The sequence below is a fragment of the Fulmarus glacialis genome, unplaced genomic scaffold (genome assembly GCF_000690835.1).
Source record: "Fulmarus glacialis isolate BGI_N327 unplaced genomic scaffold, ASM69083v1 scaffold34918, whole genome shotgun sequence".
In the NCBI taxonomy this organism is placed as follows: domain Eukaryota; kingdom Metazoa; phylum Chordata; class Aves; order Procellariiformes; family Procellariidae; genus Fulmarus; species Fulmarus glacialis.
The window spans coordinates 1-26,251 of NW_009230772.1; the positions used below are offsets into that span (position 1 = coordinate 1).

General features: G+C 44.5%; 1 protein-coding gene across 1 annotated transcript; it reads left to right on the plus strand.

Annotated features, from left to right (window-relative positions):
* The first annotated feature begins 20,881 nt into the window (after nucleotides 1-20,881).
* On the plus strand, nucleotides 20,882-25,590 carry EGLN3 (egl-9 family hypoxia-inducible factor 3). Its single transcript, XM_009584345.1, has 4 exons — nucleotides 20,882-20,998; nucleotides 22,921-23,057; nucleotides 23,749-23,822; nucleotides 25,200-25,590. The coding sequence occupies exons 1-4, from the start codon at nucleotides 20,882-20,884 to the stop codon at nucleotides 25,235-25,237; spliced, it is 366 nt and encodes a 121-aa protein (XP_009582640.1). The 3' UTR covers nucleotides 25,238-25,590.
* The last annotated feature ends 661 nt before the right edge of the window (nucleotides 25,591-26,251 follow it).

The window sequence follows — 26,251 nt, forward strand, 5'->3', positions numbered from 1 at the left end:
GGAGAGCGGGGACCGCCAACGCGGGGCGTACCCCGCCAAAAAAGCCTAGCCTTGACCATGACTTTCCTTTGGAAGATTGTTTCAGGTGGAGGGAGAAGCTCCCTCCCCTTCCCTGCGCACGTACACGGCTCGGGTCCGATTATTTGGTTGTTTGCGCCCATGTGATAGTGTTATCCAAAGTAGTTTCGATGGTACAACTCGTGCCAGCGTCCTACAGCTGAAGAGGTTGTCGTTACTGCATTGGGTATGTGGCATGAAATAAGGGATGCTCTGTTTGAGCACAGCAAACTTTTTTTTTTTCCCCAAGGTAAGAGTTATTTTTTTCTAGGCTTTCTTGCTCGGAAATGGAGAGGACATTTGTAGGACGCTTGTATTATAGGTTTCTTTCCCAATGAAGTTTATTTGCACTTGCAATGTCATTACTTCACTTTGGGATAACTTGGCTTTTCTTTCCTTGTCTGTTTTGCTGTGGCAAAGTGGACTCGCTTGGAACTAAGTTTGTTTCATTGTCCCAAATGCTGAAAACATCCCCATTTCTTTATTTCTCACTTGAATTCTATAATAGATAGCACATTTTCAAAACATCCACTTCTTTTAGAGATATGCCGAAATAGAAATGATGAAACTTTTAAAAAATTACAAAAGTGAAAAGTTACGCACTTCTTCTGGTCTTAACAGGCACTGAACTAAGGGGATGTGTGAGTGGTGTTAAGATTTTTTTTTTCCCCCCCACAGAAAACGAAGAAAACAGTATGGTGATGTTTACCAGTTGCTTGGGAACATCTTAAAACCTGTGCATGCAACCCCCCGCACACTTCCACACAGTAGTGGGAATAATAAAAAGTTGAAACATTGCTCCTGTGCTTAACTCCACTGAGCTACTGATCATCAGTTCAGTTAAAGCTTGGGTAGATTTGCTTTAAAATGTGAGTAGATTTCACTTATTCCTGGTGGGAGCCTGGTGTTAGGAAGTATAAATAACCATTCTGCTTTGGCATGCCTTTAAGGTCATTCTAGTTCTTTCTCTGGGTGATTTCTGTTTGCCTGATTACTGCTGAAAGTACATTGCTGGCCACCTGGAGAGGAAAAAACAGGGGCTTACGTTGAAGTTGGGCTGGAGTGAAAGGACGTGGTCCAGCATTTGTACAAGGTATTTGGAGAAAGACTCGACTGGATGCTTGAAGGCTGTTGGCACTGGCTGGGGAGAAGAGTCTTTTGGGGAGTGACCTTGGATTGTAGAGATGATTTTAAAACTGAGTTGCAGTGTTCTTGCAGTCATTTTTGTACAAATAGTAATAACAGACAGACAGAAGTTGTTTTATAAAGAGATACCAAGCTACTTGCTATACAAAGAGACTTTTGGCCCTTGTGCTTTAGTGTGGAAGGTGTCAGACTTTAAACAGCACATGGAAGTGCTGGACAACAGTCCGGGACTGAAAGGGACTCAATATTGTTTGTAAAACTAAATGCAGAGGAATTTCCATCAGAAATTAATAGTGACCAATCGCCTTATAATAATAAGTACCATGGATACATGAGGCCCTGGAATAGCAGCTGCCGTCTGTAACTGAGATGTATGTGGGACGCCTTCAGGACTGTGACTAACCAACTGACTACTACAGTGCATGCAGGTTCCCACGTCACCTATAGACATTTCCCTTCCACTATAAACCTGCCCTTTTTGCTTATTTTCTAAAGTGCATACACAAAACCCCCAAATTTAAATTCAGTGTATTTTTATTTTATCTGCTAGATTATACACATAAATGGATGCCCTGAAAACTTCCATGGCTTAGCATTTGGAGGGGCATGGAGTGTTTCTGTGCAACTGGACCAGAACTTCTTAGCTGGACATGTGCTAGTATAATTTATTGTTTTGGGATATAGGTATTAGATGGGGCTAAGAGTCCAGAGCAATTTGTGTAAAGTGTAAGCCAGCCTTTGGCTACATGGCAACTCCTCTTGTCATGGAAATGAATCTATGTAATATCAGCCTCATCATTCTTTAGAGGTTTATGCTTTTAAAACAATAGTATGACTTTAATCTTCAGCCTAAGTGTTGGAAGAGAGGGAGAGGTTTACTTAGTAAATGAACCTCTGTCAGCTTACTGTCTGCTTAGTGTGATGTGCTTCATGTTTTTTTTTTTTGTAGCTATACAAACATAAGAAGACAAGAATGACTTTTGTACAATAAAGGCAGCTTTCTTTGTAGCTACACGAGAGAAATGAGTCAGGATTTTGCCATTTCCAAATGACTTCCAACAGCATTACAAGAAAGTTAAGATTGCATCGAAGAGAATGGATGGAAGTAAAATTTTACAAGGGTACTGGATACTCTTGAGAGCTGATGGTTGACATTTGAGGGCTGATAATGAAACGTAACCTTTCATCTTTGCAGACCAGTGATCCAAATCTATCTTAGGAATAAGTCATACTTAAAAATATTAGCTGACATGGTTAAATGATCAAAATAGCCAGATAACATTCTTCTAAAGGACTCTTCTGTTGACAGACCCAAGGCACTGCTTGTTGGCTTCTGCATTCTCCTCAACTAGAGTTTCCATTTTCTAGTAAAATAATACCGTGGTTCCCCTTTTGTAGTAGGTAAATAGCTGAGGTTCTCACCAAAGCATGGTTGACCCAGGTTGAGTCCTCTCCTCAGTGTGAGAAGATTCACATCCTTGGGCAGAGGGACTGGCCTCAGGACAGAGGTCAGTCTGGTTTTAAGGACCTGTCTCGACTCTGCTGGGGCTTTGACACTTGGTGGAGAAAAGCTGGCGGGTGGTTTGGGCTGGGAAGCGAGGCCACAGCTTGGTCTCCATGGCCGACTGGCACCTGGAGTGCCCCGGGTCAAGTGGTGCTCTGGGGACTGTGGGTGAAAAGGTGATGTGCTGCAGCTTCTGACTCCTCAGGTCCCAAAATCCCTTTTTGGGTTTAACTGGGGTGTGCGGGGACTTGAGGAGATGGTGGAGATGACGCTGCCTGTAAAAGGTTTGGGCACACTTGCAAATGAATATTGCTCAGGTGCAGAGGTGGCACAGGGGCCTGCCATGTATTACAAAATTTTCCAGGGGGCAATTACAAAATTTTGTAGGCGTTTAAATGTCTGCCCTGTAGAAAAATAATCCCTGTATTATAAATAAATAAATCAAAGCAACGACATTAAAAAAACCCTCCCCAAAACAAGGCAGGAAAATATTCCGGAAGAGAAGCCATTTGAGAAATGTCTCCTTCAAGACATAAGGGAAATTTTTTTTTAAGTTAGAAGCTGCAGATGTGCCAGGTGCTGTGGAGTTTGGGGTATCTGTCCCTTTGGCAGCCTCAGATGCTGCAGAGCCTGGGGAGCCCTGGGCCCTGGAAGTCCCTCCTGGGAGGAGGCGGGGGACGGGGGCTGGCAGGAGCCTGGTCAGCTGGCCGGTGTGCGGAAACGTAAAAGCTGCGTTCGCAGCGGGATGCCTGGGTAGCTCATCTGCTGCTGAGAGGCTGTGGCCATTGCCCCTTTCACCTTTGCCTCTGCTGGAGAAGGGCAGCTCTGCCGTGGTCGGGCAGGGTCCCAGAGCGATGCCGTCAGCGCCTGCTGCCCTGCGCCACCTCGGCTGAGTCAGTGCTTGACGTGCTGCCAGTGGGCTGCCTTGGTCCTCACGGGCGAGGGGTGGAAGGTACTTTGGACTGGCGTGGCTGCGCTCTGCGTGGACTCTGCACCCGGTCCTGACGGCAGCGTGTCCTGCTGTGAGTCACTGGTACCCTCTTACATGCCGTCATGGGTTGAAATCCATGTCAGGCCTGCCTTTGGAGACCTTGAGCTCATCTTGTGCCTGCTGGACACCTGTGAGCCCTGCTGGTTAGAAAATAAGGCAAGAAGTCATAATCCTAAGAGCTGACCTGTGTTGAAGGAAGCCCATGACCCATATTTTTAGCTCAGAACCCAACTGCTTGCATTCGGTGTCAAGTATATGGCCTGAAGTTAAAAAAAGTGTTTTCAATATGAGATTAGTTAATTGAGAAGTCCCTGTGGGATGTGAACCGTCTTGAAAACTTGCTTCAAAATGTCTGTGTGGGCCTTTCACTTTTTTATGGGATGTTTTCTGCATCTTCCGCTTGTAGTGACACTACCTCCCTGCTCACCCCCTCCGTGGGCCCTTTCTGACTGTAGCAGGAGAAGCAGGTCTTTTGTGGTGGCACTTCATGGCTTGCAAGCGTTTGTTGAAAACCAGAGCGGGTCCTTTGCCTGCCACACGATGGGGTGGTCTTAGGTAGGTTTTGAAGCATGGTCTGTCTAGCAGGTTGTTACCAAGATTTCTGTTCCTGAGGATTGAAGAAATGCATGAAATGTCACAGGCTTGGGCTGAGTGGTTTTACCAAGTCCCTCATAACTCAGGTAATGAGGTAAGATATTTTTGCATTTATGTATGAAGAAAGAAAAGCTCTGTTCTATAGCATTCAAATTCTATCCTTTGCAATTAAAACAGAGTGAAATGCTGCATTTTCTGATTTGAGGTGCGGATGTAAGGAGCAGGATAACAGAAAACTAGCTATAGAGCTGAAGAGCAATACTGCCTATAGAAATACACTGGTTTATTTTATGTTACATAGGATTTTTGATACTTGTGTAGCAGCATGCCTTGCAATTAATTTACAATGGGAGGTCTGATGAATACCACCATCCAGAAAAAATATGCATAATTTCTCTTTCTTCTAATCAAATGCACATGTTCTGGCATAATGGGTAGGTTCAAATCTGTTCTTCTGGCTGGCTGCCGGCAGAGTCCAGAGCCACTGGAACTGTAAATACAACAGACAAGTCGTTTTATGATATCAGACTGAGGAATTCAGCATTGGCACAGATCCTAGAGTGGTTGCTTTGGCTCGGTGTCAAAGCTGATGTTTATATCTGTGTTTGTCAAGCAAGATTAGTTAGCCTGGTTAATTATACACAGGAATGTATAATTTTTACTTGACAATCAGAGCATTAAATGAGTATAAACCTGGGCATATTAGCTCATGTTTTTGTTCGTCATCAAATTATTCTCAATGACTTTTTGAAACTTTCAAAAGATACTTCTCTGAAAGAGGCACTTGGAGAATCTTTCATATTGCTTCTTCACTCAGCAGGGACAGGGTATTGGAGAAACGGGTCAATATTTTACAGACAGCGATGCACATATCTGTGGGTGGGTTCAGAAGCATGGGTAGCCTCTGTGGAATGGTGTTTGAGCTCATACTTGGGTGTTGAAGGTACAAGCAGCTTGAATTCGGTACCTGTTACGCTCTTAAGAACCTAACTGTAGTGCACTGGTAGACTTATTCCACGGTAGGCCGTGGAAAAAACGTGCCATCTTCAGTGTGTGTTACACCAGAGCCTTTGGCAGCCAGGTGGCTGCTGCTGCTCCTCCTTTCCCTCCCTCGTGGAGGAGCAGTCTGGAACCACCCAGCGACCTTTCTTACACCGTGTTAGGAGCCTGTCCATGTGCTTTACAGTCATAGTCGCAGGGGGAGGCAGAAGGTGGGTAATCCTGTGAGAGAAGGGAAAGGGCTCTCAGGCAATGTGAAGAGCAGGGTGTCTGTTTATCCTGAGTTTGTGCACGTGTTTGTGGCATCAGGGCAGGTTACTTGACTTTTTTTGTATTGTCTGTAGTTTTGCAGTCAAGCAGTGCTTAATGAGTCTTATTAGGCTCTGGAGTTACACAACGATGGCAAAACAGTGAGGTTTTCCACAACCTGTCCCGTACTGGTAGCACATTTTCCTTAGTGCCTTCTTATCCATTGCAGCGGTACCAGTCCTTTTCAGTACCCCTGCGTCAGCTCTTGAAGCCAGAGACTTGCAGTGGTGGCCCCACTGGTGTGCCTGCCAATATCCCGATGACTTGCAAGCCCTAAGTAAGTGTGTGCCTCTCAGTTTGTTTTTGTATGAGGCTCATTGCTCATTAAATGTCAATGTAAACCTTCCACAGCTGTGTGGGGAGGGACACTGTAATACAGGTGGCATTAATGCCTCTGGGTAGGAGGAGTGTTTGTCCTTTGGACTGGCGGGGGTGTGTACAGCATTGCAAGGCACAGTATCCTTGGGAGAGCCACTGGGAAAAATGGCAAGATTCAGAGTTCAGTGCCCCCTCCCGCTGAGCTGGCATTTTGGGAGGGAGGGGAGCTGGTCCTTGCTATTACTATTTGTACACAGCCTTTCCCCAAGGTAATTATTAGTGAATAATTCAGTTCATTACAGCTAATAACAGTATACGTTTAAATGGAGATGCATTGATGCTCATAACACTGATGCAGCATGTACACAGTAAAAGTGAGCTTGTTTCTTTGCATCAAGGATTTCAGCTGTCTGTGTTAATCCCAGCGTCCTTATTTGATTTCACAGTAAACTCTTCTTTCTTTGACTTCCAAACTTATCTGGATAGTGGCTCAATGTAATACAGCCTTACCCTGCATGTTGCTTCCTGAGCAATTTGCTGGATTTAGTATGTGGAAGTGTCTTCTCTCTCCTCTTTCTCCTATGCTGCACAGATTTTTTTTTTTTAAATTTTCCTGGGGTGGTGGGGATGTTCAACGGTGTCTGTACTCCCTCAGCAACTCCTTTCCGTGTGTGGAAGGGGTGGGATAGAGGGAGAAGATAAAACCACAATGACCCAAACATGAATGCATTTTTAATCAGATGAAATCTTGATCTTTACTGAATAGGCTGGACACGCTTGGAAGAGATCAATACTTTTGTCAAATGTTTCAAGATGACTCTTACAAAGTCAAAGTACTTTTTTTTTCTTTTTTTTTTTTGGAGGTCTTCACTTTTTGAAGAGTTTTCTCCTCCTCCTGTTTCAATTGGATGGCCTTTTCCCGTTGTGTAATAGGTCAGGGGCAAGTGGTCCTTTGGCACCAGCAGGCCACGTAGCGCTCATCCGTCTTGCAGTGGATGGCTTGTGAGAATGAGGAGGTCAGGAAGGGAAGCTGCAAGTAAGTGTTGCCGGTTTTAGATTTATGGAGAAGGAGGATGTGTGCATACCAACTCGAGGGAATTTGAAGCCCTGGATTGGATTTATCATGACTATAATCCTTCTGTCACAAAGCTGAAGACTGAAACAACGTTGTTAGAAAGCTGCCAGCAACACAAGACTCCCTAAGCTTCTGTGAAAAGGTTTTATTGGATTAGCAGAGGAGCTCTCCGGTAGAGGTGTTTTGGGAACTGCTTCTGGTACCTATGCCTAGGGCAGCTGATGGCCCCTGTGGTGGGCTCCAGGGTGAGTAACTGATGCATTGGCACAGAACATAGTGGGGCTTGACAAAAGATTTTGATTGATGCATAACATTACATAGCAATTTGTTTTATTGCTTTGAAAAGAGATGACAGGGAGTTGGTCAGAAAACAAGAAGGTCTCTCTAGCTGTTCAGGCAGTGAGGTGGAGGAAGGAAGTGGATGAAGGAGGCTCATGCCAAGTAGACTATCTCCTACTGTTTAAGCTGTTCATAGGCATGTCATCCCATCAGCACACCACTCCTGACCGTTCCTGTGAGTGATTTGGAGAGAGCTGTAAGCCCCATTTCCCCTCCATCACTCACTCACACATATGCATCTACTATGTTTCAGTGACAGGAGTTTTTCCCTGCAGTCATTTTTCTCTTGTCATTGTGTTTTGATAAGATTAGTAGACAAAGAAACTTAGTGCCACCATGCAAAGCAGTTGATTAAACAAGCTACTTGTTGATCTGATTTTTTGCAAATAAAGTAATACAAGAGATTTTGCTGACTGTAATGGTTCCATGGAGGCTTACTAAATGTTCACGCCACCAGCCACCCAGTTTAAAATGAATAGCATAAATGGCAGGAGTACAGCATAGCACACTATCTGCACAGACTGGAAACAGTTTGTCCAAAGCTTTGTCAGCTGGAAGTGGCAGGCTAGCCGTGTCTTTTGCCAAACATGGGGGAATTGCACCCTACTTTGTAGCAAAAAGGTAACCATTTTGACTCTCATATATATCTAGTTCATATGAATCCTCTGGTCACAGTAGACTCTTTTCTGTGCTTTCTTTTTGGACCTGAAAATCCAAACAAGAAATGTGTTCGCATTTTTCTTGTCTGTAAGTCATAATAATAATTAATCATTGCTTATGTCTTCTTGCATTGTAATTTTTTTATACAAATTGATAAGGCAAATGTTTTTAAAGTTTTGGCCCCAGTTCAGCAATTCACTTAAGTACTTTTTTTTAAGGCTCTTTGAAATCAATGGGACTGAAGCACATCCTTTGGTGCTTGGCTTAGACTGCTAGAATATGTTTAGAATACTTCAGGAAAAGTTGCGGTGATTTCTTGTGCCGTCCCTGGTCTTTGTCTACATTTTGTCTTAGATTTGAAATACAGGCCATCTTTTACGCGGTGTCTTGGGAGGGAGTAAGGAGCCTTACTTGATAGAAGTTATAGATAGCAGTTACGATTTTTATCTGACCTTTGCAATTGACTGTCTTGCAACAAACCTGTCTTCTACCATTAAGAGTAGCAGTTATTCCAGTAATGCATACAGGGAGATAGGTGCTAGTCAGTGCAGGCTGGGGAACGCCACCGTGAATGGGAAGAGCCTGGGGTGCGAGGCACTGTTGGGCAGCGGGCTCCGAGGCAGTGGATGCTGGCATGGAGCCTCCTGACTGCCCCGAGGCTCCAGGACGTGACAAAAGTGTCTTGCACACAGCCCCTCGCTGAACTATGTGGGTAGAAGAAAAAATACAGAACCAGGGGAATTTGGGAGAGGATATATTTAAAAAAAAAAAAGTGGGAGGGGGGGAAGTGTCAATTAGTCCTCAGCTTGCCTGTTCCTAGGTTGTTAACAGTCTTAGGGTGTTGTGCTTGCTGCTGAAGACTATGCGTGTAACTGCACCTTCCCCTTCTAATTTCCCACAGGGAATCTGGTAGAAGTGGTTTGAGAAGCGGAAAAAGGAGAAGCTTCACTGTAAATGCTGTAACATGTCCTGCTGTTAAGGCATATAAACCGTGGTGTCTGGCTGGATGTGCACAAACAGAACAGGGTCCTCCAGGATGTATCGATAACCCTGTTCTTTACAGTATTCACCAATGTTCCTGCTTCCCTAAAGTAACTTGTCCTCTGTCTTCTGTTGTCTGTGGAGCATGTGCACGGTGTCTCTGAAGCAGGCTGACGGGAAGGGTCACTGCCTGGTTGGCTGTTTTACAGACTTCCTCTTCACGGAGGAGCAATCAGAGGATTTGCGAATGCCCGTCCTCATTGCCAAATTTACTATAATTCGGCATTTGATGGTGGTCAGAGGTTGTGCATTTTACCATTATATTTCTTAGTGCATAATGTGATGTCTAACTGGTGACCTAAAGGCTCAGTGCTAGTCTGACACTCACAGTGATCATTTCTTGGCAAGGATAAAAATGTAGTTGACTTGGTTTTTGTTTTTCTTTACACTTATCTAAGGTGTCTGCAACTGAAACAAATACAATTTTTTTTCTTTCTTAGTTTACTTTTGTCTTTTGCTGGTGCTTGGTTAAAAGCCTGTTTCACTGCTTACCATCTGTGGAAGCTATTGCTGCTAATTATGAGCTGTATTAGTACAATGTCTTGGCTGCAGTTTGGAAAGGCACTGCTTGTGCCAATGGTGACCATAGCTATGGGCAGACATAGTACCTACTTCACCCCCACACCTAGATATGGATATATATACCCCTATAGCTCTGACTTGCCACCACCTATCTGTACTGCCTTCCCCCCTCTGCATTTCCCAGTGCAGAGAAGTGCTTGTGCCCCACAGCTCTAGCAAAGCCAGCTGCAGCCCCTCACCAAGGGGTTTCTTACCTCCACCTGTCATGCCTGTGCAGCCACCATCTCTCACCTCCATCCCAGGGAGCAGGAGGGACAGGGCTGAGGGCTGCCTCCCCTGCCTGCCCGACCAGCTGGCATCCTGGGAGAGCAGCCCCTGTCCAGCCGCCGGCTTGGCTCACTCCCGGCCGCCTCTGCGGTGGCTCCGAGTACATGCTGCTCTGGTCACACTGGCTGCCAGAGAGGAAAGGTTTTGGAGAGGAAGAGGAAAAAGGAGGGAACAGAGCCAGAAAGACCACTCCAGGCTTTCTGCATCCTCAGGAAACATCCTGAACCCATACCAGAGAGACCACCTCCCTGCTCAACAGTTGCTGTGCTTCCTGCAAAAACTACCTTATACGCTGAAGAACATTATTACTTTAAGACCCAGTCCTGAAACCTCCCAAGGGCTGTTGCTTCAGTGAGTTGCAGTGGGAATGGCTGGGTACGGCTCTGGAGGGGACTGCAGTGAAGCAGAGCAGAGCGTGAACGGGGCCGGAGGGGAGGCTGGGGAGGACACCCTTCAGGCATGGCTGCGTCCCTGTGCCGAACCACTGCCCCGGCCGGCGAGTCCAAGCCCGCGGTAGTGGCCACGACACAGCCAGCCTGCAGGGTTGGTCTCTTCTGTCAGGTGGTGGCAGCATAAATCCGTGGGAGAGTCTTGACCAGTGGAAAAAAGAGAAGTGGGAATTCAGCAGCCTGTGTTCAAATCCGGAGCCTGATGTTGCCTCACAGTTGGGTTTAGGACCAGGCTTCCTTGTCTGTGAGCTGAGAGCTTTTGTGAATAGCTTTAAGATGTGCAATTGTAAGGCTGGAGCTCGATTTGTTGTGTGTGTGCATGTTTGTGTTTATGCATGCTTTCTTTGTTCAGAGTTGTCTAGTTTCTGCCTACACACATCTTACTGGTGCAAGTACCAACTGTGTAGATGGTGCGGAGGGCAGGCACTACAACACTTAGGATTTATTTATTTTTTTCTTTTTCTAATACATTTGCATTGCCTAACCTTAGAACAGGTATATAGCTATATTATAAAAATGCCTTGAATCTGAATAACTTGTTTCCCTTCCTGCGTGGGAAGATTGCTGTGTCACTGTATACACAGTCATCCCCTTTAATTGCACCCACACTAGAGAGATTGTACAGTTGTAATGTACACATGTAGCCAGAGCAGTACAACTTTATGTGCAGGCAAAGCCTTAGAGGTAAAGACTACACGTGTTGTTTAAGCATAGCAGAAATTATTTCTGATGGTAATTTACTATAGGTAACTTTAATGAGTTTTACCCGTAAATATTCATGTACACAAAATTCTATGCAAGAATACCGTTAGCTGGGCAAGGTCCTCTGAAAAGGTGGTGGGGGAGCAACAGATGGGTGGGGGGTGTGAGGTGGCTTCCTTGTGAAGCTAATATAGGAGATAACTGGTGTCATCAATTAGCCTTAATTTGGTGCTACTGCTGTGAAAGCAAACATTTGAGAACTGTTCCTCTCTCTGTTTATGTAGCGCAGTAATGTCTCAGCAGCCTCAGAAGCCCAGACGGCTCTGACAGTTTTGGGAGGACCCTTGAGGCATATTTGGGGTACCCGCCAAGTGTGACGGTGCTAGTCTAAATCCTGCCTCCCTCTCTGGCAACGGAGAGAGACTTTCACTGAGCCAAAGGGGACGAAGAAAAACATCTCCCCGGTGTGGTGCTGCCTCCACTGCGGTGGGAGCATGTGAGGCCATGAGAGGTGTCCCGGGCGGTGGCGGTGGCCCCAAGAACTTGGTCCCCAAGGACCAAGCTGGGGCCTCCCCGTCCCCTTGGCACATCTGCTTCAAGGTGGTGGCTCGTCACCTCCTCTGCCTGCGGGCGGCCGGGGTGCCCCCCGCGAGCCTCCGAAGCGAAACTCTCACGGGAAGGGTTAGGGGTGCCGCCGACCGTGTGTGAGCTGATAAAGTCTTGTGGGCAGCGTTTCTCACTTGCCCTGAGCCCACGGGCTAAAAATAAATGAATAATAGTAAAAGAGGGATGTTGGACAGCTTGGGCAACTCTGACACCAGCAAAACACAGCTTGCCTGTGTTGTGGCCATCTTTCCTGACCTTTATTAACACACCCACAAGAGCATCAAAATAGGTGGAGTTCTTTAAATGTTGCAGGAAAAAAAAAGTGGTGTAATCCTCTGGGTGATTAGTAGCAGAACTGAAAAGGTCTTAAATGCTGACAAAGAATGAAAGGCTACAATATTTAAGGAACTATGAAATTATCTTTCTACCACAGAGATGAGGATATTCCGCAGAGGATGTCTGCGCTGGTTACCATGCCTTTATTCCCCGCTGAGAACCTGAACATCCAGGGACGGTCCTTACAGATTTCCTTAATGAGCCTGCACTTACTTACGAATTCGCTTTTCTGCGGGGGTGGCGCTTGTCACCGTGTCCCCTGGGACTCATTACGGGGGACGCTTTCTCTATCTGCATTGATTGCTTGCGATGCTTTCTGGTTAGTGCAGCTCGTCCAGGTTTGGTTCTTGAGGGAGACGAGGGGACTGAAATAGTTTTCTGGGTGATGAAAGAGGGCTTCAAGAATAGGCAAAAATAATCCTAAAAGTTAATTAAACAGAATATTTTTTTTGAAGTGTGGGAAATAAGCGTGTGTGCCTGGGTGTGCAGCAGCAGGGGGAGGGAGGCCAGTAAGAACCAGAACAGAGAAGCGCCTTGAGTGTGTGTGCTGCAGGCGTGGGTTTCCCCCTCTTCCCTCCACAGCGTCTCTGTGAAGTGTACTCTGGAGTAAAGTTTGCGTTTGATGGCGGATCGCCTCACGCTCCGCACGTAGCACTGTCGTTAAGCCATCATCTCGCTGGCCTGAAGCCAGGGCTCGGCGGCGCAGGGGTGGGCGGTCTTTCTAAACTGAAACAGCCTTTATTGATACATTGATGCACTGCGCATGTTTACAGCTGCTAATTGGAGACTTAATCTGAATATCCTTGACTGAACTAATTCACTGGCAATAGCCTTTTAAATTTCAGGTCCTGCTGTGATGGTATGCCTGCTCTTCACAGCATGCTAATCTCTTCTGAAGCTGTATTGTCTCTGTGTGCGTGCAAGGCACGACGACCGAGTAACGTTGCAGCCTAAAGTGTAGGTTTTAGGTCAGAGGAGGATGTAAAATAAAAATCTTACCTGATTTTGCCATTGCAGAGTACAAGAGAGAGCACTGGGGAACTAGAGAAAGGCGTTAACTGACATACATGCAGAAATATGTAGATTAATTAAACATACAAGAAAGGAGGTTGATCCTTTTAATTATTAGAAGAGGCAAAGATGCTCACTGTAAGGACAATTGTGATCCTATGGCAATTTTAGATTTTTCCTTAAACAGTATTCTGTTTTTTCCTGGCCATGCCAAGAGGCTGAACAGAGAATTTGGGTGGTGGTCTGAAAGCAGGAGGCGTTATTTTACTTGGCTTTAAAAAAAAATGCAATGTAGACAGCATACAATGGAAGATGAATGCCTGGGACACACTTGCCCAGGAAACCACAAGTCAGGCTTCTCTCCTCAGAAGCCTGGAGAACTCCCTCAGTCAGGTCCTTTCGCAGTTTCCTGAATTGCCTCTTCACTTTAGGATCCCAGGGAGTATCCAGCAATGGGGACAGCTCAACAAAACTCACCACTGTCTCCAAGGCTTGGTTCACAAACGCTCCCTATTCTCTTGGCAGTGGCGGGGCATGGCTGTTCCATGCCTTTCCACTTCACAGCGGCATTGCCCTGGCAGCCAGCTTGAACTTGAAGGGCATCCAGATTTATCTCTAAGTGGGTGTTCTGCTAAGAAAAGAAAGAGTCATGAGCTGAAGCTGTCCTTCACACTAATAGGACTCTTCAGGCCATGAAAAACTAAATTTTGTTGCCAATCATTAGAAAAGCTTCATAAGCCCCATCACAGATTCATTTAATAGGGAACCCATTTTTAAAGCAGTGTCAATCTGTGATCTAGCTTCCTTACAGACAGATTCCATAAGATTTGAAAGCTTATTAGGGGCTCCTTGATCTACCACTAGATAACATACCAGTCATCAACAGCTGTGTGGCATGGAGGTAATCCATGAACAGAGCTTTCATGGGTAATTCTTTGTTTCTACCCTTAGTTCCGGAAGAAATTTAGTAAGCAGGAACAGTTTTTCATTTTACAGTAATTAGAATAACATCTAAGGTATTACATAAGGTAATAATAGCCTTTTGGTTGGTAAGCAAAGATAAACCAGTATCTTTGCATCTTTTTCCTGCAGATGAGAGCAATACTCTCTCCCACAATTCCCACTTTCAGGCTGTTCCTCAAAAAAATCTCCAAAATGTGCCTCAATGCACCTGGAAACAATAATCAAGCTAAAATGGTGCATATGAAAGACCAAAACAGAATAAAAAGGGAGAGGTGAACTTTCCAGTTCTTGGAAGATCGGAATCTGATGATAATTACATACATGCAGAGAGAAGCAAATATCAGACCACCTGGCTAAAATGCTATCCATGGAAACGGGATTTTTGTACAGTTATAAGTACTTGCCTGCAGGAAGCTACTATTTAAAAAAAAAAAGAAGTGGTAATGGGCATCGTGAAAACAGCATTGTGCTGTTTCACTTGTGTGGCTGTGTCTCTGGCGGTAGAAATGTCTTCTCCTTTCCTCTTGAATTTTCAGGGTTGCTGATATAATACCAGAGCAAGGAACAAAAAGTAGCTGTGATCATGTCTGTGATCATGTCAATCTGTCCAACATATAGTGATCCAGAGATGAGTCACCTGCCAGTACAGGGTCGTATCAACCTTTCATATCTTGGTTACCATGCCTTGTTTGGCCCTTCAGTAGATATTTGTCACTGGCATCCAAGGTACCTTATACTTCTGCAAGCGAATGAAGGAAGTCTTCAGCAAACTGTGCTTGTAGCTGAGTTTGTGGAGTTTGATCTGCTTTGTTTTTCATGAAAGATGGTAACTGCCCCAGCGTTTTTATTGTTATTTCTGTTGGCTTTTTTGCTTTTTAGATGTCTTCCGTATGGCTTTGGTTTAGGCCTCTGTATGAAGATGAAAGTTGAAGTGAAAAGGTGCGGGAGTCTTGCCCTGCGAAATTCTAGTCCTTTCCCCGCTGTTTCTTAATTTCTAAAAATAGGCTCCTTCCTCACACAACCTTTGCCCTCTCTAGCCTCCATCCCTGAGCAAGAAGCTGATCAAAGAGAGGAGGCTAGGTTTAGCTCCGTAAATCCAACAGCTGTTTGACTGAAGACAGTTAATCAAGTTATGGGTGAGGAAATGAGGTACTGGTTTCTCATCAGTACTGCCACTGAAGCCCATTTCATGTTTTGCATGACTGAAGTGAGCAGAGTTTCAAACTCTTTGGAATTGGTGATTCCCTTTCCAACAGGCACGAAGTTAATGTCTCTGATTTTTTTGTGTTTTAACATAATTTTCTTCCCTCTGTTCCCTCCCATCTCTACGCAGTATTAAATTAGACCAATTTTCCTAGTTCATGCTTCAGTATAGCAGTTGAGTGTTTTAACTTTCATAAATTCAAACAAACTAATATTTAATAATGTTCATGAATGCTTTATACTTAACCATTATAAACTACGCAGTAGAAAACACTTGGGCGCAATTGGGTGCAACAAGAAAGTACTTAAGAAACACCCCGTTGTGCCTGTATGTCGGACAAGCCTCAACTGAGAATCTCTTGTCTTTGATCATGAAATGTCAGACTACTCATGTTCTTTTAATGTAGAGCATGCTGTGTGCCTTTCCATTTCTGGCTGTACAGACTGTCCGCATCTACAAACTAAAATCAGGTTGACTACAATATGCGCTCAACTTAAGTCAATCAAGTGGATTCTGGTAGTCCTCATTTCCTAAAGTCTGGTCAAGTGATTTTTTGTTTGCACTTGAGTTCAGGACTGAGAACCACATATTGGACTGAAATTTGGGAAACTTGGAAGTGTGCAGTCAAATAAAAATGTATCTGAAAGCTGCAGTGGCTATAGCACTGTTAGTTCTTCTTAATACCTTGGTTTTCTAGAGAACCGTTGTAATATTTTAGGTCAGTATTGCTTTGTGTCTGTATAGTACCCTTCATCTAACAGACTTGAGAAGTAATTTCTGAATTTAACTAGTTGATGCACAAGCTGTATGCAGAGATGATCTACACTAGGGATCGAAAGTAGCAGCTGTGCAACAATATATAGGACAAATCTGGTACAGAAAACGTGGAGTCTTTAGCTTAATCTGCAAGGGCGGTTGGTGTTGGCAGGGTAGAGTTACGCAGGTCAGAATTTTCTCTGCTGGTTGTAAAAGTCGTACTAGTTCTGAGAGGAAAATACAGGAATAGTATAGAGTTACAATACCACCTATACAGTCTGCGCTAGGAGTGCCCTGGGGCCCTGGCTTAGCGCTAGCAGGTTCTGGAGCATCTCCTTCTGACCTGCTGTCATCACTGCTTCCTATTAAGCAGTGTTCGTTTCCACTTGCGAGCATCTTCTAGCTGAGGTATTCTCTGAAGTGTTTTGTTCCAAGTATCAGTCCACTCCAGCACTGCTTATTTTATGAAATGTAACAGAATGATGCCTCACAGCATGGTCCTGGCTATCAGCTAAGAGAATTTGTTTTTCTCCTTGCTAGAAGCACTGGGAGGCAGGGAAAAATCCTGTCTATGGAACTGTTGTTTTTCATCTGCCTCCAAACTTTGCTGGTGCCTTGCAGTTTGACTTGCAGATTTCTCTGGCTGACTTGAGTGTAATACTTAAACTGAATGATGAATAACTTATTTTTGCAAGCTTCTGTGCAACACGGAGTTTCCTGATGATTCCTGGCTCCTTACTAAAGCTGGTAATTACTGCTTGTTTAACTGATGGTTGATTTGCACCCTCTTGGGAAACCTAACATCTCTGAAAACGACAGTGCAGAAACTGCAGTCTTGATGATTTGCTTTTCATTTTCCAAGTTTTGTAGGCTTTAATTTATGACTGTCGACTAGACCACCAGAACATTGGTCTTCAAACTGCGGCATGTGTGTGTGCGACTGCAAAGGCATGCATCTGTATATCAGAGTTTTTAACTGTTCAGCTGTTGTTTAAGACAAACTCTTCTCTTTTAACTTAAAATAAGGGGGGGCGTGTTGCTGAAATTTGCTCTGAGTGCTTACACTGGGAAGTTAAGCCAACTAGCAGCCATTGTGTGGATTGTATTGCAAAAAAAAAGTTACGTACGTTCCTGCTCATTACTGCATGCTACAGTTAGTTTAGGTTTGGGGTTGGTTAATGAAGGGAAATACTTCTAAAAACGGAGTGTGCTTTTCTGGACACAATAGCCGAAAAAGTATAGGAAACATTTCTTTTTTTCTGACACTCCACTTGCTCACCTGGTAAATGGTTTGATTATTATGATCCAGCCTCCGGCTTTTGTAGCTAGCCTGTGCACTAAATTGGCAAATACCAGTGTTCACCAATTACCTAAATTAAGTCTGGGTCACGCATCTCATCTCCTGTTTCTTGTTTGCTTTGAATGAATCCAAAAGTAGTGCTAACAGCTGGAATCCCTGCTGAGGCCAGCTTGATCTGCTCTGGAGCTGCTCCAGCCAGTGCTCTGATAAAGCTTGATATCGTTTCAACAGGCTCTAGGAGGACCACAATGATTTCCCTTCATTGTTTAAGGTTTCATTCAAATATTTGCCATGCCAGGAAAAAGGATATTTCACTTCTGCTTTTCTCCCTTCGCTGCTGCTACTAGAAAACTTTTTTCTCTTTTCTTAAACTAGAGTGTGGCCAGTGCTTTTGGATTCTGTGGGAATTGTTCTACTTCTTCTTCCCCAGAGACTCTGTGCGTTGTGGTTGCAAAAGGTGCACCCTGTAAATAAATAAATAATGCATCAATGTCTTGGAGTCAAAGCACATGTTCTGCTAAGAGAACATATTACGTGGGGGAGGCCGGGGAAAACTCTGGCCTTCTGCCCAGATTTCAGTAGTAAGTAAAGCACCTAAATCCCTTTAAGGATCTGCAGTCTACTATTCTTCAGCAGCTTTTTGATTGCGGCATTAAAAAATAGTAGTAATATTGGATTGATTTTTAGGCAGTTCAGTAATCGTGGAGTAATGTCTGCTCTCTAAAGAGAGACTTCCTTAAGGCCTCCCTAATTTTGTGTTGTACATCGACTTAAACATGAGGTATTATCAGTCAACAAGGTTTTATTCCCACTATGCATCATCCCTCTGGTACGATTAGCAGAGCTCTGCTGAGCCAGACCTCGTGCTGGCGGTGGGCGCGCATCCTCTCGGCAGCAGCTGTGCTCGCTGTAGAGATGAGCCCCCTGCTCCCCGGCTCTCCTGGCACAGCCCTCCTCCTGCCCGTCTGCCGGCATCGCTGCCCCCTCTCCTCTGCTCTCTCAGCTCCTGGGGTCACGTTCCCCAGCATACGAGGATCAGGTTTATCCGAGGTTTAATTGTTCGACCTAATCCAGCTCATTGTGCGTGGGATGGGTGAAGGGTGCACCCGCGTGGGCGGCTGTGCTAGCAGCTGGCATGGGGGGATGCACGAGGGGGGTTATCCTCCCCAGTGAGGGTACAGCTCCCTGGGACCTTTTCTACATTGCAGTTAAGCTGGCTTGTGGTTTCCACCAGGCTTGTGCCCCTAAGCCAGGCTTGTTTCCAGTGCTAGGCTGTAGACTGGCCCTTGCTGCTGTTACCAGGCTGATAGCGAAATGAAAGTTCAGCTGCGGAGCCATTTGTATCAGCAGAATGACAACACATCTAGCCAACTGCCTGGCGTGATGGAAGAAGGCTTATTACTGGGAATTAAAGGTACGCACTTTGTTCAGCATAATCTCCTGCGCCGGTGGGCCTCCAGCCCCAAAGCAGCTGTGCCCTGAGGTGTCAGGGTGAGGAGTGGGCTCTGGTGACTTTCTGCTGCTTGCAGGTACCATTTGCTGGTGCTTCTGGGGAGGAAGGAAAGTCAATTCATACGTGACTTGAGATGCAGAGTGGTATTTTCACAGCTCTATGTGTACACCTATCCCAACTGGCTGACTGCTGCGAATAGACTTTTGTTCTTGGTAGTAGAGAGTCTGGCTGGCAGTAACTCCTGTGCCGGTGTTTGCTGGCACAGTAAAATTACCTTTGTGATTAAAGCAGCATGTGCTGTATTCTAGCTGGTCATGTGTCCCATGAGGACAGCATGGCTTTAGCATGTGCTAGGAAGCAGAAAACAAGACCTCTGGGGTTCCTAGATAAAAATTTCAATTGCTCTTGGTAAAGCCTGTACAGTCAATCTTCAATGCTATCCAATGTGCTTGGCAGATTATTAAGGGCAGGTCATGCAGATGGTGCACAATCACATCCTCATTCTGTGGGATAGGCATGTACAATACTCTTGTATCCAGAGTTCGGATGTTATGGTTTGGATGGATGGAAAACTAGGTGGGTGGAAAACTAGGTGGGTAGAAAACTGGTTGGATGGTTGGGCTTAGAGGGTGGTGGTTAATCAGTCATATTCTACCTAGAGGCTGGTAACAAATGGAGCACCATGGGGGTCTGTCACAGGACCTGATGGTTAACCACCTTTGTCAGTAACCTAAAGCAGATGGCAGAGTGCACTCTCATCAAGTGTGGAGATGATGCCAAACTAAGGGGGACCAATTGATGCACTCAAGGGCAGGGCTGCCACCTAAAGGGACCCAGATGGGCTGGAAAAACAGGCCAATGGCAACTTTTATGAAATTAAACGTGGACAAATGCGAAGTCCTGCCCCTGCAGCAGTACAGGCTGGGGGCTGCCAGGCTGGGGAGCAGCTCCCTGGCGGAGCCTGGGGACCCTAATGGTCTTGATGGGCAGTGAGCTGAACATGAGCCTGCAGTGTGCTCCCTGCACAACAGCATCCAGGGCAATATTCACAGGAGAACAGCCAGTAGACTGAGGGGAGTGATTACTGCCCTTCCTTCAACCCTGGGGAGACCATGTCTGGATACTGTGTCCAGTTTTCCAACGGAACTTAGCCCATCATCTCTCATGACTCTTGCTGCTAATAATGGCAAGCAATGAAAGGAGATGTCAGAGGAGTAGGAACAAGACTTCTATTGCCACAGCTTTAGTGGTGTAAACTCCATGGAAGGTGACTGGTATCACTACCAAGTAGTCCCAGTAGTGAAGAAGAGACTCCGAGACAAAGATCTGGTACCCTACCAGCAGTCTCCTCACCTGCTCTTCCCTGCCTCCTGCTTAGGCTGCTAATGGTGTTAACTCAAGTTTAATATGTTTTTGCTGGAAAAACCCTTTTAAGACCTGTTGACTGTCGTGTGGTTTGGAGTAATTCAGGTTAGGCTTATCTCATCATTCAAGGTGAAATTTAAACAAACCATGAATTAAGCGATTGTATCAGCAAGTCTGGAGATGATCAAAGAGAGAAGTATGCTTCTGAAAGCTGTTTGGTTAGTTCTGTGGCTCAGTCCATGAAAGCAAACATGCACTGCCCTGTGCAAACACAGCACGAAGGAGTTGCAGATTTTTGTAGACTTTACTCTATGGACTTTTACCCACACCTCCTGGGAACCTTCACTTTGTGTTGGACCATAGGGATGTATATGACAGGGCCTGGACGATATGAATAGAGGAGGATGGTGGTAGTAAGGCATGACATCCTGGGATCACTTTCTACTTTCATTATGACGGCAAATCAGTTTTGCAATGACTGCTCATCTTTTGAAACCCAAGCAAACTTTAGCTGAAACTGCCTCAAAGTCACGTAGCTTGTAGAGAACAATAAGTTTGTACTATACAGACCAGTGTTTTAGTTTAATTCAGTTTTTTTTCCTCCTACTTCAGTGTATATATTGTGAAATATGAATGGTATTTATTTCCAGTTTGGAATTTCACACTGACTGACTCATCCAGTGAAAGAAGCTTATGCAAAGATACCTTCTGGTGGTGTCTGCTGTAGGTTTTGGATTGATCATCTGAAAAATACTGCGCCAAACTGGTGGTGGGAGGATGCTTAGCAAAGAAAAACTGAAGGTGGGCATCTTGTAGAATTTATTTTTTTACAGTCTTTATCTTTCGTTCAGGCTATGGTCGCTTGCTATCCTGGAAATGGAACTGGGTATGTTCGTCATGTGGACAATCCAAATGGCGACGGGCGCTGCATCACCTGTATTTATTACCTGAATAAGAACTGGGACTCCAAGGTGAGTAAGCCACAGGGTTGAAGCAGAACATGAAGGAAAAACTACTTCAGAAACAGAGCTTTGGAGCTGTCAGTTGCCCCTGTGAACTCTGGTGAACTTTTGAACAGCTGGTCCATTCTTCATCTCTGCATTTATTTTCTTGGTGTTTATGGCAACCCTTTGGAAGTAAGAATCTGAACTGTTCCCTTATCATTCTGTCCCCAATCCCACACACATACTGTTTTGTTGCTATAGAATAAAGCTTCTAAGCACTGGGCTGCTGGCTCTTAACGCTTTGTTTAGAGGAAAGAGTAATGAAGCACTAGAAAGAAAAACATAATCCACTAAGGAATAAGTGGATTCTGGGAGCAGAATAAAATGACAGCCCAAATTTGGGACTTTAGTGTTCTTGATACTGTTCCTTCAGGCTAACCTGCAGAAGATCTTCAGGCAGTTGCCTTTGTGGTTTTCTTCCTTATGAATTGAGGGGGCTTAGTGAGAGGAACGAGTATGTGGCTTGGTTTGTCCTCTCCATCTTTGACTCCACCAGTGGGTATCTTGACAGGACAGTGCTCTTGTTTCTGCCTGTATTAATATAAGGCAATAAAGTCAGCCTTGAATTTACCATACCTTTAAGTTAGAAGCAAAATAAGGGTTTGTAAAATTGCAGGATGTCTCTTTACACTTCTGTTGTCATAATGCAGCACATACCGTTCACGTGGATTGTCTGTTGAAAATTGCCCGATGTTTTTTGTCTCTCTAACCAGTCTTGGCTACTTTAGGTGGACACTTTTTAAGCACACGTAAATACTATGAACCCCCCAAAAGTGAGTTCAGATTTAGAGGCAATTCCACTAAAAAATGCACTGTTGGAGAAAAACATTTCATTACGGAGAGTATGACAGTGAAACATCTCAATGTAATAAAATGAAGAGGGAGATGTGGGAGAAAATGCAAATATCCAATTGATTTTGAGCACTGCACTCTTGCTCTAATAGTGAGGAAGCACCCAAGCGGACACTAAAAGCTAACTGAAATCCAGGACACTGGTGGAGAGTATTACGTGATGGTAATCTTATGCAAATGTATGCTGGAGGAAATGCAGTGTGACCATGCTGGCCTTTGAAAGCAACCATGTTGCTTTAAGCCTGACCTAAGAGTTTCTTACTGAGGTTTGCATGCCACGTGCAGGTACTAAGTCAGGTCAGTGCTGGGCTGACAGCATCTTCCCTGCACTCTGCGGTGCAGCATGAAAGCCTCCAAAGAGCCCTCTAGCAGCAGCAGGGAGGAGGCAGAGTTCATCTGCATCTTTTGAAGTTTCTTCAGTGCGTACAGATCAGCAGACTTTTTCCCTGAAACTGGTGGCACACGGAACGAGAGAAATGATGTGGTAGAGAAACCAGGCTATGTCATAAGCAGAGAAAAGACTGGCTGGGAGATATAATACACTTATGAGAAGTTTATTACAAACACAACAATAGAACAGACTTCACTCTTCCCAGGGTGTAAAAGTTGACTCCTATATGATCAGATGCAGGCTCTGAAATACCATAAGCAGTATCTGGCAATTGCTGGGAGGAGAGTCTGATCTCAGACTGGTCAGGTGGAGCACCCTTACCTGCCTTGTGGTACTCACTGGTTCTAGAGATGTGAGTGGGATCTCAGAAGTTTCCCAGTGTTTGTTGCAGAGCCAGTGTTGTCTTTATCTTGGTTCATTTACTTTAGCCAGATGTTTATGCTGAAACATTACAAACTGTTTGGGAAAGTCAAGGTGGCCAAGAGATTCAGTGTTCAGTTTCCCAGTGTTGTCATGTAGCTGTCTTGGTTATCATTAGATGTTTATTCCCCATTTGTTGAGTGCTGAGGAGGGAAAAATAAGTCATTGTTCGCAAGAATGTGTGAGTGTTTATATGTGTAAAAAGCAACCTTTCCTTTTCTTTCAGCTGCATGGTGGAATTCTTCGGATATTCCCAGAAGGGAAGTCCTATGTAGCAGATGTTGAGCCGATTTTTGACCGATTACTTTTTTTTTGGTCAGATCGAAGGAACCCACATGAAGTCCAGCCTTCTTATGCAACTAGGTAAGTAGCATATTTGGTATTGATATTTGTACAGGAAAAAGCAATGCATCTCTTCTACCAATATTTGTATCTAAAATTATGGCCATCGTGTTTGTTTAAGTACACATGTGCATAAAAAAAACAGATGGCTAGATTTTGAGTGGATTTTCTGGTTTTGAGTCACTGGGAATTCTCTCATCAAATGAGGGAAGGACAAGCTTGAATGATAAGATTCCTTGTGTGATGGAAAAAAAGCCCTTTTACCATTGACAGGAGAAATCTTCCAAGCCAGCTATTTAGCTGAGAGATGCTGGTTTATACTTTTGGCCTCGTAACACTATGGGGATTCTTGGGGCTACCATCTGTCAACAGGCTACGAAAAGCTGATGTGACGCAGGGCAACCCCCAAGCTGCCTGCAGGCATCCCAGAACAGAAAAACATGCAAAGGTCTGTAAGCTACTTTTGCCCTCTCTTACCAGGGGCTGTGCACTCTTTTGTGCCTCCAAGCAGAAATTCTCACCTATATTTCTATCTTGATAAAATACACATTTAAAATGCTGTCTATATTTGTCTATGAAGATGTGCCATTTGCATCCTATTTTTTATCTACTAATCCAGTTTCGTTTTTTGCTTTCTCCATGAGCATAAAACTCCAGGGCTCTATTTTAATAGCAAAAGTTGAAACAAACACAAGATTTCTTTCTTTTATAGATATGCCATGACCGTGTGGTATTTCGATGCTGAAGAAAGAGCAGAAGCCAAAAAAAAGTTCAGGAACTTAACTGGTATGATTCTTTTATAAGTGTTCACCAGAAAGAATTTAATGCATTTTGGTATTTCCAAAGTCAGAGACAGACTGGGAATAACTCTGTAGCTAGATGGGTATGACATTTATTTTCAGAAAGCTTTTCCATCTCTAATCACTAGTCAGTTATTTTATGTGGAGTGGAGAGGTTGTGACAGAAGAAGGTTCAGGCCTGGTCTCAGTATCCCTGGTGAGCATGATGGGGAACTCAGGAGAGGCGGTTTCTGATTTCTCTCCCGAATGGCGGCTGAGCTTTTGTCCCACCCCGTGTGGCTGCTCGAGTCACTGGGAGTCTCTAAACTCTTCTGTTGTTATTTGGGAAGTGTATTTTGTCTCCTCCAAACTTTGTTTAGCACAAAGTCATGAGACTTACACAGTTTCATAATCATGTTCTCTAAATGTTCTGGCCAAATAGGGCCTGTCTTCTATATTAATGAAGGGCAGTTGGGGCCTGTAGTAATGCAAAAGGGATTTGTCTTTAATTTACAAGAATTTCTGAGTGGGGGTATTCATAATGACCTTGGAATGTATAGATTGAGTTGGAAAGAAACTAAGTTTAGAAATATATTTAAGTGTATCTTTTGGTCGGCAGTTGCTAGAGTAGCTGTGATCATGGTGCACTTCAAGAGCTACATACATTCAGCTGGGTCTCACAGATAGCTTAAAGTCAGCCTAGAGACACTTCTGCAGAAGCCCGGGAAGAGGTGACCCCAGCTTTCCTAACGGCAGCCGCACTGTCTGCTACTGTAGTAATGGCATATGAGTAATGGACTGAGTTGTCCAGTTGTGCTGCAACACCCTACCTGGGGCCATGTTCAAAAGTTTGCTGTTTGGAACAGTTTAAGATCTGGTCTTCAGGGATGGCCTCGGGCAGTTCCTCAAAATACAGTGTGGAGAGCATTCATCTTTTTTAAAATGTGTGCTGTGTAGCAGGGGACCAGCAAAGTCGTAATTAGTCAAATGCTTTTCAGAACAGACTGTTGTCATCTATGTAGCTGGTATGCAAAGCGAATACTGGCTTCACACTTAAAGTGGATCATGAGCAAGGGGCCAAGAGTGGCGGGAAGAGTATCACAGATCTGGAGTCTGAAAGTTTATTGGGCTACTTAAGTACTGCATGAGTCGTCTTCAGTTTCAACAGGGCAAACGTACAAAACCTTGGTGTGACTATCTCGTTAACATGCTGTGGATTCATTCAGCATTTCAGTCCATGTAGTGAATTCATATCATGAGTCTGAAATGGAAAGTGCTGTCCATTGAAAACAAACCAACTTTATTATGTTTCTGAGTTTTCAGATGAAAGCTGTCAGAACCCTCCGGCTTAACTGCCTCTCCTTTTTTCATCTTTTCGATGTAGATGCAAGGAAGAGAGAAGCACCTCTTGATGAAGACTAATCAACTGTTCCTGAACTCTTTGTGAGGAAATAAGATCCCAAAGATGACTTCCATTTCCAGCGAACAAGGGCAAATTCTTGTTATGCACAAGAACGCACTGGTTGTGTCTAGCATGTGCATCTTACATTGATGGTACTTAAGGCAGCCTCCTGTTGTGCCTGCGTCTGGCAGAAGGAACACCTGTTTTCTATTTGCTTTTTGCTGGAAAAAGTAACCAGGGTTAAAAAAAAAAAAGAGTATCACTAAGCCTAGTGGTAGTGGCTCAGCCAACTGGCTTCTGATCACTCTTGTAACCAAGATAACAGTCATTGAACTAGTGGTAAAAACCCAAGTCTTATTTGCACTTTATGGGGGGGGGGAAATAATCTAGCTCAATGGGGAAGGAGCTTTACAAGTTGAAAATCTGTGGCAGACTGGTCATGGGCAAGGAGAGAAACTGGGAATGCGAAATTAAACTGGATTTTTGTAGTGTCATCTTATGGTCTGTCCCACACGGGCCTGTCGATGTACTGTTCATCGCTTTGCTGCGCAGAACATTGGCTCAGCTCTTCGATAGCACGACTTTCCAAACAGATTTTTGTCTACCCAGTCATCGCATTTCCTGGATTTTGTTTGCTTTTCAGGAGTCACGCTCTAGCTGTGCAGTTGGGCTGCCCTTTCTGTCCCAGGACTGCGGGGGAAGTAGTTATGCATCTGTCCACAACTTTGTAAAACCGTTTCCTTTCTGTTCTGAGCGGGAAAGCAGCTTTTCTCCCAAAAGTTTGGTAAACTTGGAAGGCTGCTGGCACACAATGCATTGGCACTAAAGGCCAATGATACATAGAGTTAAGTGTTATTTTCGTGACTTCTCCATCTACTATGTTTTGTGTGACACAGATATGAATCTTGAAGGAAAAGATATGTCTGGCAGTCTGACAAATGTGTGATAAATAATGGGTAACTTAGACTTGATTTGTATGCTGCTTATCCTTAGTTAACACACTTGTTTAACTTTGCATGCATGTGTAATTTGAA